The sequence below is a fragment of the Strongylocentrotus purpuratus genome, unplaced genomic scaffold (genome assembly GCF_000002235.5).
Source record: "Strongylocentrotus purpuratus isolate Spur 01 unplaced genomic scaffold, Spur_5.0 spur5_scaffold_20, whole genome shotgun sequence".
In the NCBI taxonomy this organism is placed as follows: Eukaryota; Metazoa; Echinodermata; class Echinoidea; order Camarodonta; family Strongylocentrotidae; genus Strongylocentrotus; species Strongylocentrotus purpuratus.
This window is the reverse complement of record NW_022145606.1, coordinates 44,099,440-44,116,271: the sequence shown is the minus strand read 5'-3', so window position 1 is coordinate 44,116,271 and position 16,832 is coordinate 44,099,440. Positions and strand designations below refer to the sequence as shown.

The 16,832-nt window shown below is 36.8% G+C and overlaps 1 protein-coding gene across 1 annotated transcript; it reads left to right on the top strand.

The window, feature by feature from the left end:
• Window positions 1–9,838: 9,838 nt before the first annotated feature.
• Window positions 9,839–16,319, top strand: LOC105440986. The gene is made up of 5 exons (XM_030992603.1): window positions 9,839–10,307; window positions 11,231–11,469; window positions 12,258–12,368; window positions 13,897–14,047; window positions 16,093–16,319. The coding sequence occupies exons 1-5, from the start codon at window positions 9,863–9,865 to the stop codon at window positions 16,242–16,244; spliced, it is 1,098 nt and encodes a 365-aa protein (XP_030848463.1). The 5' UTR covers window positions 9,839–9,862; the 3' UTR covers window positions 16,245–16,319.
• Window positions 16,320–16,832: the final 513 nt, after the last annotated feature.

Below are 16,832 nucleotides of genomic sequence, written 5' to 3'. Positions count from 1 at the left end.
TATCTATCTAGTTCTTTTACCGTTTTCATTAACGAAATAGATACAACAAGAGAGTGATGATGACATATCCCCTGCGGAGGCTCTGATACAATTCCTTATAAATCAAGGATCCAAGATCGACATCAAGGATAACAACGGTTTTACCCCGGTACAGTATGCCAGAGATGAGCGCATTAGACAAATGGTATTCCGGAGGTGAGAAAGTTATAACAAGTAGTTAACCATGCACTGTTAAATATGATTCAAGATTTAATTCTTCAAAAATGATTGAATTTAATGAAATTATCTGCATAATTAATGTACATATTTCGATTTTTCATAACATTTGTCGACTACCTATTCTATTTTTTTGTAAACATCCATCCTTAAACAATTATAATTGTGCATTATGAAATTTAAGTCGCAATAAACAAATTAATGTTGATACATCGTTGTAATATAAAAGATATACTACAGCGTAAATCATGGATGCTTATAAATGTTTTTATGAATTAGCTCCCTCTTATTTAATGAATTACTCACTGTATATAGACCAGTAAGAAGTATTCGATCTTGTAAAAATAATATATTTTTTGTTCCTCCTATTTTGACAAACACATATGGTAAACGTTCATTTGCCCATGCTGCCCTAGTCTTATGGAATAGCCTCCTAGACTCAATTAGAAACATTGACACAATAAATAAGTTTAAGTCCACCCTGAAAACATATCTATTTAAATTGTTGTAAACAAGTCAAGGGATCGACTCAGTACCCTATTTTTCTATTTGCTTTTCTTTCTAAGCGCGTAGGAAAATACTTAGTAATGTGTAATGCGCTATATACAAATGGATTATTATTATAACTATTATCATTATTATAATAGGTAATAAATCAACATTACAAATAGACTCATACAATATATTTTTGGTTCTTTTGGCAGCTTATCCGAAGATGATGTTCATACATTCCGAGGTACGTATTTCATCTAATTTAGAATAGTTTCACTACTCACTAAGATTGTTCTCAAGGGTCAATAAAGAAGCTTCTACCCCACCCCTCCACGGTTTATGCACATCGCAAAGGTTTAAACAAAAGCATTAGTTTCTGAGCTCTATATTTCTACAAAACAAAAATAAATATTTTATAAATTAATATCCCCCTTTGGGTATGATAGTGCGGCGTTATTCTGCCATCAAAATAATTATATATATATTCGATGATTCGTTTCATCCGTACAGCGTTGATACAACGATGTCCGTTTCAGGCTATCCATTCGTGTGATATGAAATGACTAATCACCAAGCTATCATCAGATGATATAATTCACCTTTTCTTATTTTCTTGTTCCATTGTCCGTAATTTTTGTTTAGATCTTCCGATTGAAAGATCTACTGAAAGTCATCGCAGTATTGGCTGTGAAGGAGGGATTCTACATTTGGATAGCTGTGACGTGACAATGTCGATTCCACCAAGGACAGTGCAGGCTGGCTCTTGCCACGATGTTTATATAGCTCTAGTTACTGATGACCCCCCTCCTATCCGAGAGATGGAGTTTCTTACAGGCCATGGCATTTGCATCACATTCCCTGCACAATGGCGCTATTCTAAGAACCAGCCTATAAGGTTAAGTCTCCCACATGCAGCAACATTGCTGAAGTCAAAAGATGTGCATGCTGACATCATCTGGAAACAAACTGAATCAACATCAGGTTAGTTGTCAATAGGAGGATGCAAGGGAGTTGTAAACAAAAAATACTACTTTTCAAGATTTTCCACGTTAAATTTGAGTGGCCCCATAATTGGCGCGGTGAAGCAGTTAAATAATAAATGTATTTGTTTTTCTTCAAAACTAGAGATGCGCTGCAACTTTTATAGATTATTTTGCAGACATCCCTCACTCACCTATTGATATATACTTTTCATCGAATCTCCATTTTATATCATCATATCCTCAATTGTATCATTAGCCTACTTATTATCGCGAATGTTGGAAACTAGATAATTAGCAACAAACTGAAGAATTTTCAAAGTCATCACATCAATTAGGGTCTTACAAAAGAACAGTTACCTATTTTTAAAAAGATTTGTATTTGATTTTTTCTTTCCTGTCAATATGTTACTATTTACAGTTCACCGCGAGGATAATCATACGCAATGTATCATTAAAGAAAGGGAAATCAACCTCGCCATAGATGCCACATCTGTAATTAAGGACAAGGTTCAGCTATGGATACCGATTAAGCTTCATTATCATGCTCTTGGTAAACGAATGGCATGCACCCCTTTCCTTCCCGTTGACATGGCACTTGGGGAAGACATCACACTCAGGATATACATACATGAAGAAATACCTTACACTGTTCAGGTAATATTAATATATATATATATATACCAAGGATTACTGGAGTAGAGTATGATACATCAAGACAGTCAAAGTACAAAGCAAAAGAGATTATATTAACATGTGAATAGTGTTCCAGGTTTATACAATATTTTGGTTGAGACCGTGAAAATTATTTCTTGATCTAGATAATTAAACAAAACACGTTTCACTAACTTAAACATGTAAAATCTTTCGAAGTAAATATCTTAGAACTGTTGAACAGATTTCCATTAAATGCAACGTACTTTAATCTAATTGGGCCAATCGTAGTAGGTTAAATAATGACATTATAACTATACGTATTTCAATCATTTCATTGCTGAAATGTGCGTGTTTTGGTTTTGTTTTGGTTTTTTTAACAGAAAATTCAGGAAGAAGAGGAAAATTCGCTTTACCGCCAAGTACATCCTGGAAGATGTTTTGCACTTGAACCTGAGTCAAGTGATCTACAGCTGGAATGCAATGGGGTGAAAAGGGTAAAAATTATTCTACAAGGATTGTTAACTTAGAATTTCTGCATTCTAAATTTCATTTAAAGATGTTAGTAAAATGCATTAGATGCAAATAAATGTCATTAGCCATACTGTTAACGGCCTGCCAATGCCGCGTGAACTCTCAATACTCTCAACTTTAAATAGGCTATGCCTCTATTTTTGGCTTTGTCCGTGTGTGTATAATATATATATATATGTATATTTAAATATATGCACGTGTGTGTCACAAACAAAGTTGATATTATTTCAAGATGTTTGTGTCGCGCTGCACTCGCTACTGTATAGGGCCAGTGTCAGGATTGCATTTGGGGGTTTTGGTTAGGTCTAGGGTAAAGGTTAGAATTATGTTTTGTTTTTGTTTTAGCCTATGGTTAAATTTGATTAGTTTTGGAAATTATAGGGGCGCGATTGGCGCAGAAGCAAATGTCGTAAATCCGTCCACAGCGTCTTCAACATTGCCCCAATTCTGTTTGGAGAAATAAACACTAAATATTGTAAATATAATATTTTATTAGATCATCTCTGCGACAGAATTATTCAACCGGCAGAAGACACTAGTTTCGATGCCAATTACGACGGAAACCAATGCCAGAATGCAGATGATGAACATTTCGATTTCAGCAACAAGTACCAAACAACCAAAAACAACCATGGCATTCATGGCCATACAGACTGGTTTGTCAATCTTGATTCTAGGACAATCACCCCCTGGGCAATCACACCCCCCCCCCCCCCCCGGCCAATAACCAGCGGGACAATTACTCCCAAGGACAATTACCTCCCGGAAAATTATCCCCCGGATAATTGCCCCCCCCCCCCCCGGATCAAAATCTGCTGTTATCAAATGCAAATTATTATCAGGGTGTTCTACCCATTAAATTAACAGTGGGGGGAGGGGGGTAATTTTCGGGGGGGGGCGGTGTATTTGTCCTCGGGGATGGTTGTCCTTGGTTATTCTTGTAGGCCGTATTAGTCCTAGGGGGTAATATTAAGGGGGAAATTTTCCTCAGGGAGTAATTGTCCACGGGGGTAATTTATCAGGGGGGGGGTAATTTTCCTGGGGCTGGTTGACCTTTGGGCGCTTATTTTCCGGAGGTTTATTGTCCTTCGAGTGTATTTGTCCTAGGAGGTAATTTTAAGGGGGTAATTGTCCGGGGGTAATCGTCCACGGGGAGGGGGATTTTCCGGGGTTAATTGTCCCCGGCGGATGGTTGTCCTTGGGGGGGGGGGTAATCTTCTAATTCTCCTCCTCCTTCTTCGTCTTTGTTTTCTTCTTCAGTTACAATTTCTCCTACTAAATCTTCTTTTAATTCTTCTCCTCATTTGTGCTATCCCTCCTCTGTTCCAAAAACAACAGCATTTATCGATTAAACACGTTTCACTTCTATCAATTTCATGGAATCCAGGATCACTGCATGTATGTCGATATTCTAATTTTTTAATTTGACGAAAACTTATCAGCGGGGGATTCTATAGTAGTAAAAACAAATATTGCACGGTACCTATCATCAATCTAAACTAATCTTGTTCCAAGGCGAAAGGGGTCTCATTAGAAAATGTTGTCATTTTCCTCCAAGGTTTCTCCACCGACATATGCTCAACCCTAGATAACATGGTCCCTGGATCAAATACTGACCTCAGGTAACGTTAATCTAAGAAAAATATATTTATTTTACATTTACAACTTTTGGTGTCAATTCTTTATTGCTTATTACTATCGCTATTTTGCCTATTCCCTTGTGTGTGACATGCTCTTAATCATTATTGTTTTTACTATTATTCAAATCTAACGATAACAAGATGGAAAATGTTAATGTCGATTGTGTCAGCGGGAAAATATAAACAACATTACACGAGATGAATTTATAATATATTACTGTATCATTAAAAAACTAAAAGAGGAAAAAATGCAAAAAGAACTGGGATGCTATAGGTAATGAAATTATCTAGCCTTACTAATCAATTAAATAACTGCATTTTTGTTCTCTCTTCACCCTGTATTTCCATTTATAGCAACGCTGAAGAAATTCAGAATGATGATTTCATCACAAAAGAGATGAACACTGATCGGTACTACCATCTTGGTCTAGCATTGGGTTTGTCCTACCAGACACTTGACAGCATCCAGTTCAGAAGCAGACAACATGATGAGGCTGGGGTTAAGACACTAAACCAAAGGGCTGCTGTCTCCATGATCCGCTATTGGAAATGCTTGCATCATTCCGTCTCACTAGCAGACGATCATCTAACAGAAGTGTGGAAGTCCGTGAGCGATTCAGGAGATTCAGCCCCTGTTTTGAAACAACGACGAAGAGCGGGTAAGGACGCACTGAATTTTGAAACAGAATTAAACTCATTCTAAAACAGACCAGAGGATATACATTACCTTTTAAATGAGGGATCGTGCAATACAGTTATTTTTCGAATTTAATTGATAAATATGTTTGATAAACATCTTTACATGGTCTTTATACTTCTACCTTCCCTCTAAAGAAAAGAAATATGACATACATGTGGAAGACTTCTTCGAAGGGGAATTCCCTCTTGAAGAACCCAGCTCCATCTCGACTGTAGGCCTTCATGCTTATGATTTGGAGGTGAGTGTTTCCACGCGGTAGCTGTATGTAGTTAATATTTCCAGAGACGGAGCATGTATTTCCAAATCAGTGTCCCGTTGCATGAAACTTACCACTGGTTATAACGTTGCCATCAGTATTATCTACCATGGCAACATTACTCAACAGCCAATCAAATCAAGCTTTCCATGGAATTTACCATTAATGGCAAAAATTACCACCAATGGTAGGCTTTATGAAATGGGGCCAAGATCTTTGGACGTTAATACAGTCGTTATCAATGTGTATATTGTGCATACATAGGCCTGCTAAGCAGACAACCACATTTGAAACTCTTTCAGCATCTAGATAGCAGAAAGATAATCTCCGACTTAGTTAGGAGCCTTGATGATTCTTGGACGTGGGGATCTACTATTAATTTCTCTTGCACTCATGTAGATGTGAATTTTAGTATAGACACTGAATTTCAATTCGAGACAATAAATTTGATGTAATGGATAGGAGCCGTATCCAGACACCTACCCCCTGGGCATCCACCCCGGAAAACCACCCCTAGGATAACCACCCTCTAGGACAACCACCCCCTACGACATTTACTCCCTAGGGCCACCACACTCTAGGATGACTACCCCCTAGTACAACAACCACCGGACAACTACCCCAGACAACTACCCCCTAGGATAGCTACCCTCGGACAACTTCCCTCAGGCAACTACCCCTAGGATAGTTTGCCGGGGGTAGTTGTCATAGAGGATGGTTGTCGTAGGGGGTAGTTGTCTGCGGGTAGTTGTCGGAGGGGGTAATTGTCGTAGGGGGTAGCTGTCTGGGGTTAGTTGTCTGTGGGCAGTTGTATGGGGTAGTTGTCCGGTGGTAGTTGTCCTAGGGGGTAGTTGTCATAGGGGTAGTTGTCTGTGGGTAGTTGTCCGGGGGTAGTTGTCCTTGGAAATTTAAAACATTGAGAAAATGCTTTGTACTGCAAATTTATTTTTAAAAGCCCCTATAAACAAATTATTTTTTTGAGGCTCATGACAAAGATGCCCTGCTTGAAAAAAAATTATCAGACTCTTTAGTAAACAGAAATTGGGAATGAGAAGGGGAAATGAAATAAGTCCAAATTATGGCATTAGAAATATAAGAAAGGAATAACAGGATGAGAGCAAAATATGAAAATTAGGTGACGAAGAGACCCGTGAACTAGAACTCTTATTTAACCGTCTGATATTGCCAATGTAATATTTGTATGTCATTTTCAGTGTATGATTCACATAGAATAATACAGATATATTGACTGCTTTGAGAGGCCTAGCTGTTTATATAGGCTCAAGGGGCCGTTGCGGCGGTGGGCGGCGCGCCGAGGGGTCATGGCAGGATGCACTATCCCCGAGAGCCAGTATAGAAACAGCCATGCCTCGAATATTAAAGCAGTCCATGTATCTTTTATATACCGAATTCACACAAAATATCTACAAAGTATTCTTGCCTTATCCTTTTCTTGAGTAAAGATAGATTAAAACATCACAGAAAATCTGAGACACTATCTATTAATCTACGCTGGAGAGTTGGCTTAAAGTTATGATCATTCGGGAATCGCGCATACACTGTATGGTATCCGCGTTCGCACAAAGATTTTTTTACACGTTAACCAATGGGGATCTCAGCAAAATTTAACTATTTTCCCGTCACCAGGGGCAACTGGAATCTTTCTCATGAACTATTGATCGTTACTGGCATTGTTCGTTTCTTTACGGGCATGGCTATATCACGACTCCAGTTTCGACCAATCAGATGGCTAGATTTCTAAAGAGGGATATATAATAATGGATAATCACTCTTACGTCACAGACATTCAAAACAACCTTTCTTTCTCTCCCCTTATCGTACCTTTCTTTATCAAATGTATGTATCCTTCATTTTGTACATTTACTTATACTGTTTTATGCTTTGAGAAATATTAAATAAAGACTTTATTTGGAGAAATAAAAATTCTTACTAGTATTCTTATAATCCAATTAAATATACCTATTTCACAACTGGCGTTGATTATTTTCCCCTCCAAAGATTTCAAGAGCAATGGGGCACTGGACAGAGAGGCTTCATCATAAGCGATCTAACACTCCTAGTGTCAGAAGCGACTCGTTAAGCAGGTATACAATGACTTTGAAATGCGTTTCAAAGGGTATTATTATCAGTTGCTAGCTTCTAGCAGGTAAATAAGAATTATAATGGCGTTATAGCCTTTTGCCAAAGGACAGTGTCTTTACCTAAAATATGTTCTGATTCAACGCGTTTTGAGGAAAGTGATTTCAGATTTAGGTTGGATTTGGCGTTTATTGTAATTTGCTATAAAATTCTACCCCTGTGACCCGAGACTAGAAACCAAATACATTCAGACCAAAAAATAATAAGTTAAACTAATTGCAGAGCCTCATGCAGGAAGAAAAGCAATGATACCGATGAGGCTTCCATGGGTAAACAACCGTTTTATTATTATTATTATCATATTTATCATTATTATTAGAGGTATTATTATCATATTTATCATTATTATTAGTGGTATTATTATCATTATTGTTATGATTAAATTATCATTGTTACTGTTATTGGTAGTAGTAGTAGTAGTACTGTTGTTGATGTTTGTATTATTATTATTAACGTGAAGTTTCAGCACGTTCCTGGGGGAGGAGGAGGGTCGCTTTCCGAAACGCTGTAAGTTGCCCTGTCTTGTACAACATTTCTTCTTCTAATTATTGAATAACATATAATGAAAGAGTGTAATATAGTATAGTTGTTTATCAATACTTAAGACAATTTAATCATTTGGGAAGTAGTTCTCAAAAGCATGATGTGGGCTCGCTATACGTATCCTGCTATTACATGCTATTTTAACATTCAAAGAAGTTCACTTTGTGAGTTAAGCATAAGGTTCTTGCAAGGAGACAAAAGATCATTGAGTTTAAATATGTTTTTTGAGTCCCCGACAGATATTTATAATAATGTTTAAATTCTTTAAAGGGACTTTGTAACTTTGTAACATTGTTCAGATGAGAGATAGTGGTGCTAAGGTAGTGACTTCAATGTTAGATGTACAATTAAAGATAATCTGAAAATTTGAGCGAAAACGGACCATTATTCATGGTACAAATTGGGAAAAACTGATCCGATCGATTCCTTAATTCTCCTAACTATATTATTACAATTTAATTGCATTTTAGGTGAATGGAAATCTCACAAAGCAATAAATTGGCTCTACATTCCATTCCAGACATTTAAGTGTTGACAGATTTCTTATAGCCTGTTTTTATGTCTTTTTTCATGGAAAAACGGTTGGGAAAATTCAAAAATGGTTGGGAGAATTTAGATTCACAAGCGCCTCCCATCGACGCCCGTTCGAAAACCCGTTGAACTTTGTTAAAAATCTTCATATTGCGTGAATTAATTTCGGATTTGGGGCATCGTAGTTGGATAATCCATACATACACACATAATTTTAGGTGTTTTGCATCCTGATTCAACAGATTTGTGAAATCAACCATCACAATGTTACTAAGTACCCTTAATGTTCATTTCAGATTACGCATCGCATAAACGGACCTTATCAACTTCTAGACACCTTCGTGACAAAGTTAAAAGGTTTATTTTCTGCCTTTCTCTTGTTTCCCATGGGTTTACCCTTATTACTTGTAATAAAAATTGCGAAAACTGACTTCAATTCAATTATTTCGACAAAACTCATGAATACAGTAAAATATGTAAGACAACTGAATGCAGGAAAAAAAACATTATAAATATAAACATGCAGTTAAGAATATAAAATGTCAACATGATGATCAACTGAATCTGCGTATATATTTTTTCTTCAAAAGGATAAATGAATTTCGTGTTAATAAAAGAATCGTAGATTGCTATAGATAAAAATTATATTTCATCTCTACCTAACCTAGATATTGCTCAAAATTTTCTTACAATTTTTTTTCTTTCAGTTTTAGAGTTCTGAGAATTGACCCGCATCGTGAAGATGAAGGTATGCATCCCCTTTCTATATATATATATATAAATATATATATATTTTTTTAATTTTTTTTTATTTGGGGGGAGGGGGGGGCGCAAGTAAACAAAAAATGAATCATGTTCTTAAGCGCAGTAATTGAATCATGTTTACATGTTCGTTTTCATACAATATTAATGAAAGGACAATTATAAAAAAGGAACTACAAGAATGTAAGGTAGAACATCTTCTATGTATTATTGTTTCTAGTTATTGTAAAATCACTCTTTAAAAAGTCAGACAACGTTAACGTTGGTCATTCTTTCCAGAAGTAGGATATTATTTCGGGGAAAAGGCGCTATATAAATCCAGTAATTATTACTACTAGTGTACCCAAATTCATTTACAGAAAAAGAGGACTCCAAGCAAGCCATTCTTGCATGGATGGAATCTGGGGAAAGAGTAAAGCCGGCGGATTTCAGACCGCATAAGGAAACTTCAAAACCTACAAATGACGAGGGACAGATAATACAGTCCGTTCACCATATCTCTTCATCGAGCGCCCTCAATGATGAAAACCAGGTTCAAAATCTTGAAAGCAGGGATGATTTGAGTGCGGTTACTGACGTGATCCGGCTTGAGAAGCATGGCATTGAAGTAAGAATTCCACCAAATGAAGCTTACAGCGCAAAAGATGTCACTGTCGAAATAATCGATGACATCCCAACTGAGTTGGTGCTAAAGGAAACGGAAGCCATCATTTCCTTCGGCCTGAGAATGTCGCCCTCCGATGCAGCGTTTGACATTCCAGTGACAGTAACGATGCCCCATTGTGCTATATTCAAAAAGCCAGAGGCTGCAAAAATCGTCACTTATTATCGCAAGAATGGTAAAGTCTGGTCTTTCTCGTTGTCTCTGTCTCTGTCTGTCCCATTCATATTGCCGTTCATTAAAGGTACTATGTCCCATTTTCAGGCCAACGAAATGAAAAGGTTACATTCCATTGGCATTTGAAAGATAATACTAATTTAGAACTTCCCCCCAAAATGGGGGCTTGAAAATGTCTTTAAGTGGGAAAATAACGACTGTTAGTTGTCGAATTGACTAAAGTGCTACCAAGTCAGTAAGTAATAGTCTGATTTTCAGACCATTGTACCAAATGGTCGTACGTTTTGTGTTGCGCAAAGATTCAAGCAGTTTAGTTTTGGCCATTACAAGAAGTGGGTTATTGATTTAGACAAATGCTTATGTACCCTTTACAGCTCATTTTATGTATGTTATTATCAAAGAAGAAAAAAAGCCAGTCAGTCACTCAATAGTCTGACAGTCAAGTCTAGCAAGTAAACGGGTTTCCTTGCATAATCTGAATATAAGGACACTGCTAACGTTTAAATTTAACAGATAGGACATACATGACATATTCATAATATTCCTGCAAAGTTCTACAGAAATTGATGTTGGCTGCAAAAGGAACATAGTATCTTTAGATAAACTTGAAGAAAGTAATATATATGAACAAGGAATTTGATTGCACAGCTACCAAAATCAATTTTGGGCTATTCTTCAACCCCCTCCTAAAAAAGGCACTTTAAACCCTAATACTGGTTGGGATGGGGAAAAGAGGGTAGAAATATCGTTAAGGATTAGTGTTTAGAGAGAAAAATACATGACTGCTGTTAGGTTGTGATATAAGGTTAAAATTGCAATACTTATTGCTGAACATATAGGTTTTGACATTGAAGTATATGATTTTGTTATATTATAGTTGTGCTAAGGTATTGGTTAATTTTCTTTGATATTTTGCATGATTAGCATCTGAAAGTTTTACAGCGATTCCTTCTACCGACGGTAGCCTACGATGTGTTGTAAGACAGCACGACCTAGATCTTTACATGGACCACTTCTCCGAAATTTGGATTGTTGCTCTCTTCACATGGGCATTCATCGGTAAACGTGTTATTTGTACACCATATATTCCATTGTCAACTCCGAAGAACGATGAACATGTGTTGTTTGTCCGTGTAAGAGATGCAAACATTGGAAAGGGAGAGGTTGGTTTTCTTTCCAATTGTATTTTCTTCATCTTTTTTTGTTCTTTATCACTATCCCCTTCTTTTGCATTTATATAAGCTATAAAACTTTATTTAAAGAAATATCAAAGGGATTATAGGGAGAATTGTCGTGTTATTGTGGTCCATTCACTTGACTCTCAATCCAAGCGTTTGGGAGTTTGAATCCAAGCCAGGCACTGACGTCTTTTGGCAAGACATCAATCCACATGTCCCACTCTTCACTAGGTGTAAAAGGATACCTTGCGATTCTGAGGTAATAATATTTGCAGGGCCCGCAGGAAGAGAAGCATAATACTTATATGCTTACCCTGGGTATATAAGTCCCAATTATTGTCTTCTCCTAATAATTTTGTTTTAACCTGGGCTATTTTGTGTCCTTTTTGTGCATATTTGACCTTTAAAAGAATGATTAAAAAACAATAATAATTATTATTATCATGATGATTATTGATATTATTATCATTATAAGTATTATTATTATTTTAAATATTATTATCTTTAGAAGTATTAACATAATTTATATACAATTTTATTACGATGGCTAATCTCTCATGATGTTTGCTGATTTACGTCTTTTAGTAAATCCTCTTCTGTTTTTTTTTTGGAATCTAAACTTCTATATGTTCGTGTGTCAAAGCCCTTTCTTTCTTTTGTTATTCTTTTTTTTTTCTCTCTCTCTCTCTCTTTATAACTTATAGTTTACACTTTGTTGAGTGGAAACGCATTTTTAGAATTAAACTATTGAATGCTTTTTCTCAACTTTTAAGGTGCAGCCTGGATACATGGCTCCGATCACGGGAGAGCAATTCTTAGTGAGGTGGCGTTCAGGAGCGTTAAAGATTACTTGCCCAGAAAGCACCATGAAAGACGAGGCCATGGTAACATTCAAACGAGCAGTTTAAATCAACCTGTTCAAAGTTTTCTTAGATTTGAATTGCTAAGTAAAGTAAACGAAAGTAAGACCACTAACGCCCGAGATCTTTTTTTTTGTCGGACAAATCGGATGAATATTAGCATCAGTTATTGCAGCTATTTATTGATTGACCACATAATATAGAACCCATAATTTGGCGATTCGAGAGTTAGGCAATTTATGGTTGGCTGTCTTCTCTTTGGAAATTTGATTTGCTCAACCATTGAGCATTTCAATTGTCAAAATCAGTTGGTTAACGTTTAACCTAAAATACAATGGACAGTATGCTGCCCAGTTATAGTCAATTTTTAGCTCAAAATTCTTTTTAGAAATCGAAAGTTAAATGTATGGCAGAATGATCTACAATATAGTTTAATATATCAAATGACTCTTGGACCTTTTTCGTCCTGCATATTTTTGGTTTTTACGAGATCTAACTACGTTAAAAATCAATTTTTCGAGGTAGCTTCACTGTCGCTCATATAGTTGGAATATTTTTTTTTTACCCCAATTTATGGAATTATTTTGACAATGATTTATTTCTAATAGATCTAGATGATAGTATACATTCTCAGATTTTACTGAATAATAATTTGCCAGTGTTTGTTTTGGGTGACTGCTAAAGCATGTGTATGCTACAATGCTTATCAACTAGGGGACCTACGCCCTTAAGTCATAAATGACAGTAATGAGGATTAATGCCCCACAAAAGGGCACTAATGTAGCACATCGACACGGTTTTGATCCTGGGGGCTCACAGTTACGAGGCCATTGCTTTGCCACTGAACCATGACTGTACACAGCGGGGGCTAGGGTAGGGGGCAGCTCCCACAAATAAAAAGAAACAAAGAAAATGTCATAAATTATCCAAAATTCATTGAATTTCCCCCCGGTCCCCAACAGAAAAAAAAATATTCTGTGTGCCCATGCCTTGAGCCATATTGCATGGCTGTACAGAGGATTTTTTTTATGTTGGGGACCGGGGTAAAATGCAATGAATTATTGAAATTTATTGCATTTTCTTTGGGTCCCCTAGTTAATAAGCATAGTAGCATACATATCCTTTAGCAGTCACGCAAAACAAACAAAGTTATTGGCAAATTATTATTCAATAAAATCTGAGAATGTATATTATTATCTAGATCTATTAGGAATAAATCATTGTCAAAATAATTCCATAAATTGGGGTAAAAAAAAAAATGTTCCAACTATATGAGCGATAGTGTATAAACGAGTTAGCCCGGACCAAAGACAACTCGGCCCAGCTGCAGAACGGTCAGTTTTTGTCATTTTACCCTAACCCAAACTCTAACCTTAACCCTAACCCTAACCCTTACCCTAACCCTAAACCTAACCCTAACCCTAAACCTAACCCTAAACCTGCAAAAAACGGGGCCGAGTTGTCTGTGGTCCGAGTTAGCCCGACTCCCTACATATGAATCCATACATATATATATATATGCTCCATACATATGTATATGATTATTTCGTAGACTCTCAAGGAAAGTGAAATTGGCCATCTGACAGAGCAAAAAGTGATGTTCAAAGTGGATACACGAACCGCTGACAAGAATAAAGTGATATTACAGTTCATCTTGGAACAAAGCACAACAAAGCAGCTCCTGGTTCCCATGCACTTAGAAGGTAAATATCATAAAGTCTAATCAACTGAGAAATCAACAAATGGTTGCCATTCATTCAATCTGTCAGCTACAGACATTTGACAATTTCGGAGAATGTGAAGGCATGTAGAAAATGCATCACAAGGAACGGTTTTATGTTGCATTTTAAAATATAACATTAAAGATCTTTAAAGTTGATAACGTTTAGTTGCCATTGTTACCTCACGAATATAGAGTACTTGAAATGTTCATTGTTATTGACGGATGAGGATAGAAACAGAATCTTGGCTTTGGTTCTATTTTGTGAACCAAATTAATCAAGGAAGTTTTTATGCCTCCGTTACGAAGTAGCCGGAGGCATTATGTTTTCGGGTTGTCCGTCCGTCCGTACGTACGTCCGTACGTCCCGTTCTCGTGATCGCGTTATCTGAAGAACCGATTGATGGATTCCTGCCAAAATTTGGTCATGTATGTATCTTGCAGAGCCGATGAACTGATTAGATTTTGGGGTCACGAGGTCAAATGTCACAGGGCTCATTATGTATGCAAAAACAGCTCGTGATCGCGTTATCTCAAGAACCGATTGATGGATTCCTGCCAAACATTAGTCATGTATGTATCTTGCAGAGCCGATGAACTGATTAGATTTTGGGGTCACGAGGTCAAAGGTCAAAGGTCACAGGGCTCATTATGTATGCAAAAACAGCTCGTGATCGCGTTATCTCAAGAACCGATTGATGGATTCCTGCCAAACATTAGTCATGTATGTATCTTGCAGAGCCGATGAACTGATTAGATTTTGGGGTCACGAGGTCAAAGGTCAAAGGTCACAGGGCTCATTATGTATGCAAAAACACCTCGTGATCGCGTTATCTAAAGAACCAATTGATGGATTCCTGCCAAACTTAGGTCATGTATGTTACTTGCAGAGCCGATGAACTGATTAGATTTTGGGGTCTTGGTCAAGGTCTAAGGTCATGCGGCTCATTACGTATGCAAAAAATAGCTTGTGATCGCATTATCATTAAAACAGATTGATGGATTCCTGCCAAACTTAGATCATGTATGTATCTTGCAGAGCCAATGAACTGAGTAGATTCTTGGGTCATGAGGTCAAAGGTCAAATGTCATGGGCTCATTATGTATGCAAAAATAGCTTGTGAACGCATTCTCATTAGAACTGACAGATGGATTACTATTTAACTCATGACATCTTGCAGAGCCAATGAACTGAGTACATTTTAGGGTCATGAGGTCAAAGATCAAAGGGTCATATATGTATATGAGAAATTGCTTTTTGGTTTGTAAACTTGCTCTATGACGGAGGCATCATTTTCGACTGCGCGCAGTCGAAGTTCCATCTAGTTTTTGTTTCTTTCTTTTACATCAATTGAATTTTAAAACCAAGCTCCAACTTTTTTTAGAGATGTAAGCAAAATTCACGGATGAACATTGGGACGGACATTTCGAGAGTCATCAACGGACATCAAAATAAAATAAAACAGCCAATTTTACTCTTTAAGATAAAAACACACTCATTCTGTGTGCTCTGTATACTGTATGTTTTATAATCGCTTTTTTCTTCGTATTATTTACACCAAACGTGTGTTAAAAACTTCACTCTTCAAGTGCTTTAGGTAATGCCAACAACTGAATTTCCAAATGGACCAATAAAATTAATCTGAATCTGAATCTGAATCTGAATCTATTTGACTTATGACAAAGCCTTTGTCTTTTGATATGTTAACATCACAAACACGAGGTACTCTTTTTTAACAGCTCATACTTTTAAATAATTCCGTGTCGAAGAACGATGAACATTTCATGCAGAGGATTGTCTGACAATTGTTATTTCCTGTCATTTGAAGACTGTATTGAAGTACCCAGTAGCATGATAATGATGATCACATATTGTTAAATTGACGTATCAAGATCAAATTACTTGAAAATGTTTATTTGTGTAATTAAATTGTAATTATAATGCAACATGATTATGCAAGAAATAACAACAAAAATGAATATATGTTTGTTTGCGAAGTTAACAAGGTTTCCCATTTCTCCAATCAGATACAACCATGGCATCATCGAATAAAACAGATTCCTCGTCCCCGAGACCGTCGGCATCCACATCAGCTAGCAGTCCCCCTACAGATGCAGCAGCGACAGCCGGTGGAGTTTCTACTTCTAAAACCAGGTTAGAACTATCTCTTAATCGTTGATGTGGGTATTCGCTAATCATTCTCAATTAAAATCTCATTGATGGGATAATTCATTTCTTAAATAATGACAATAATCTTTCGATATCGTTTTTAGATAATTATCTACTATAATCAAGCTTAAATCAAAAAGGTATACACGAGTATTGCTTGCGTTCTGCTGCAATATTTGTATTCGACGATTTCGCACCATCATCTAGTTTTATTTTGACTTCAATTCAGATTTGCATAGATAAATGCATTTTGGGGAAATTCTCCCATCTTAATTAAGGAAAGGAAGAAAATAGAATGTAGTAAAATTTGAAAGAATTTGACGATATGACGTCCTCGTGAGACTCATTAACATTCTACATTTAGTCTCCTGTAATCCGCGCCCCACAAAATGCAACATACCATATAAACTGACTGGATGAGGCGCGATGGCTTAGTGGTAGAGAGCAGTGGTCTCGTAACCGGGAGGTCCCGGGTTTGAAACCACGTCAATGTGCTCGTGCCATTTGGTAAGGCATTACTACTCATGATCAAGTCCTCTGGAGGCTTTAAGCTCCACCGTCCTACTTGTAGCTACTTGCTCCCTCTATATAGAAAACT

Bases quoted from the DNA above. Each gene is read 5' to 3' on its own strand.
- LOC105440986 (XM_030992603.1), top strand. From the start codon at position 9,863: ATGGAATCTGGGGAAAGAGTAAAGCCGGCGGATTTCAGACCGCATAAG. The intron at 10,308-11,230 runs GTAAAGTCTGGT...TTGCATGATTAG, and splicing joins CACTTATTATCGCAAGAATG to CATCTGAAAGTTTTACAGCG. The intron at 11,470-12,257 runs GTTGGTTTTCTT...TCAACTTTTAAG, and splicing joins CAAACATTGGAAAGGGAGAG to GTGCAGCCTGGATACATGGC.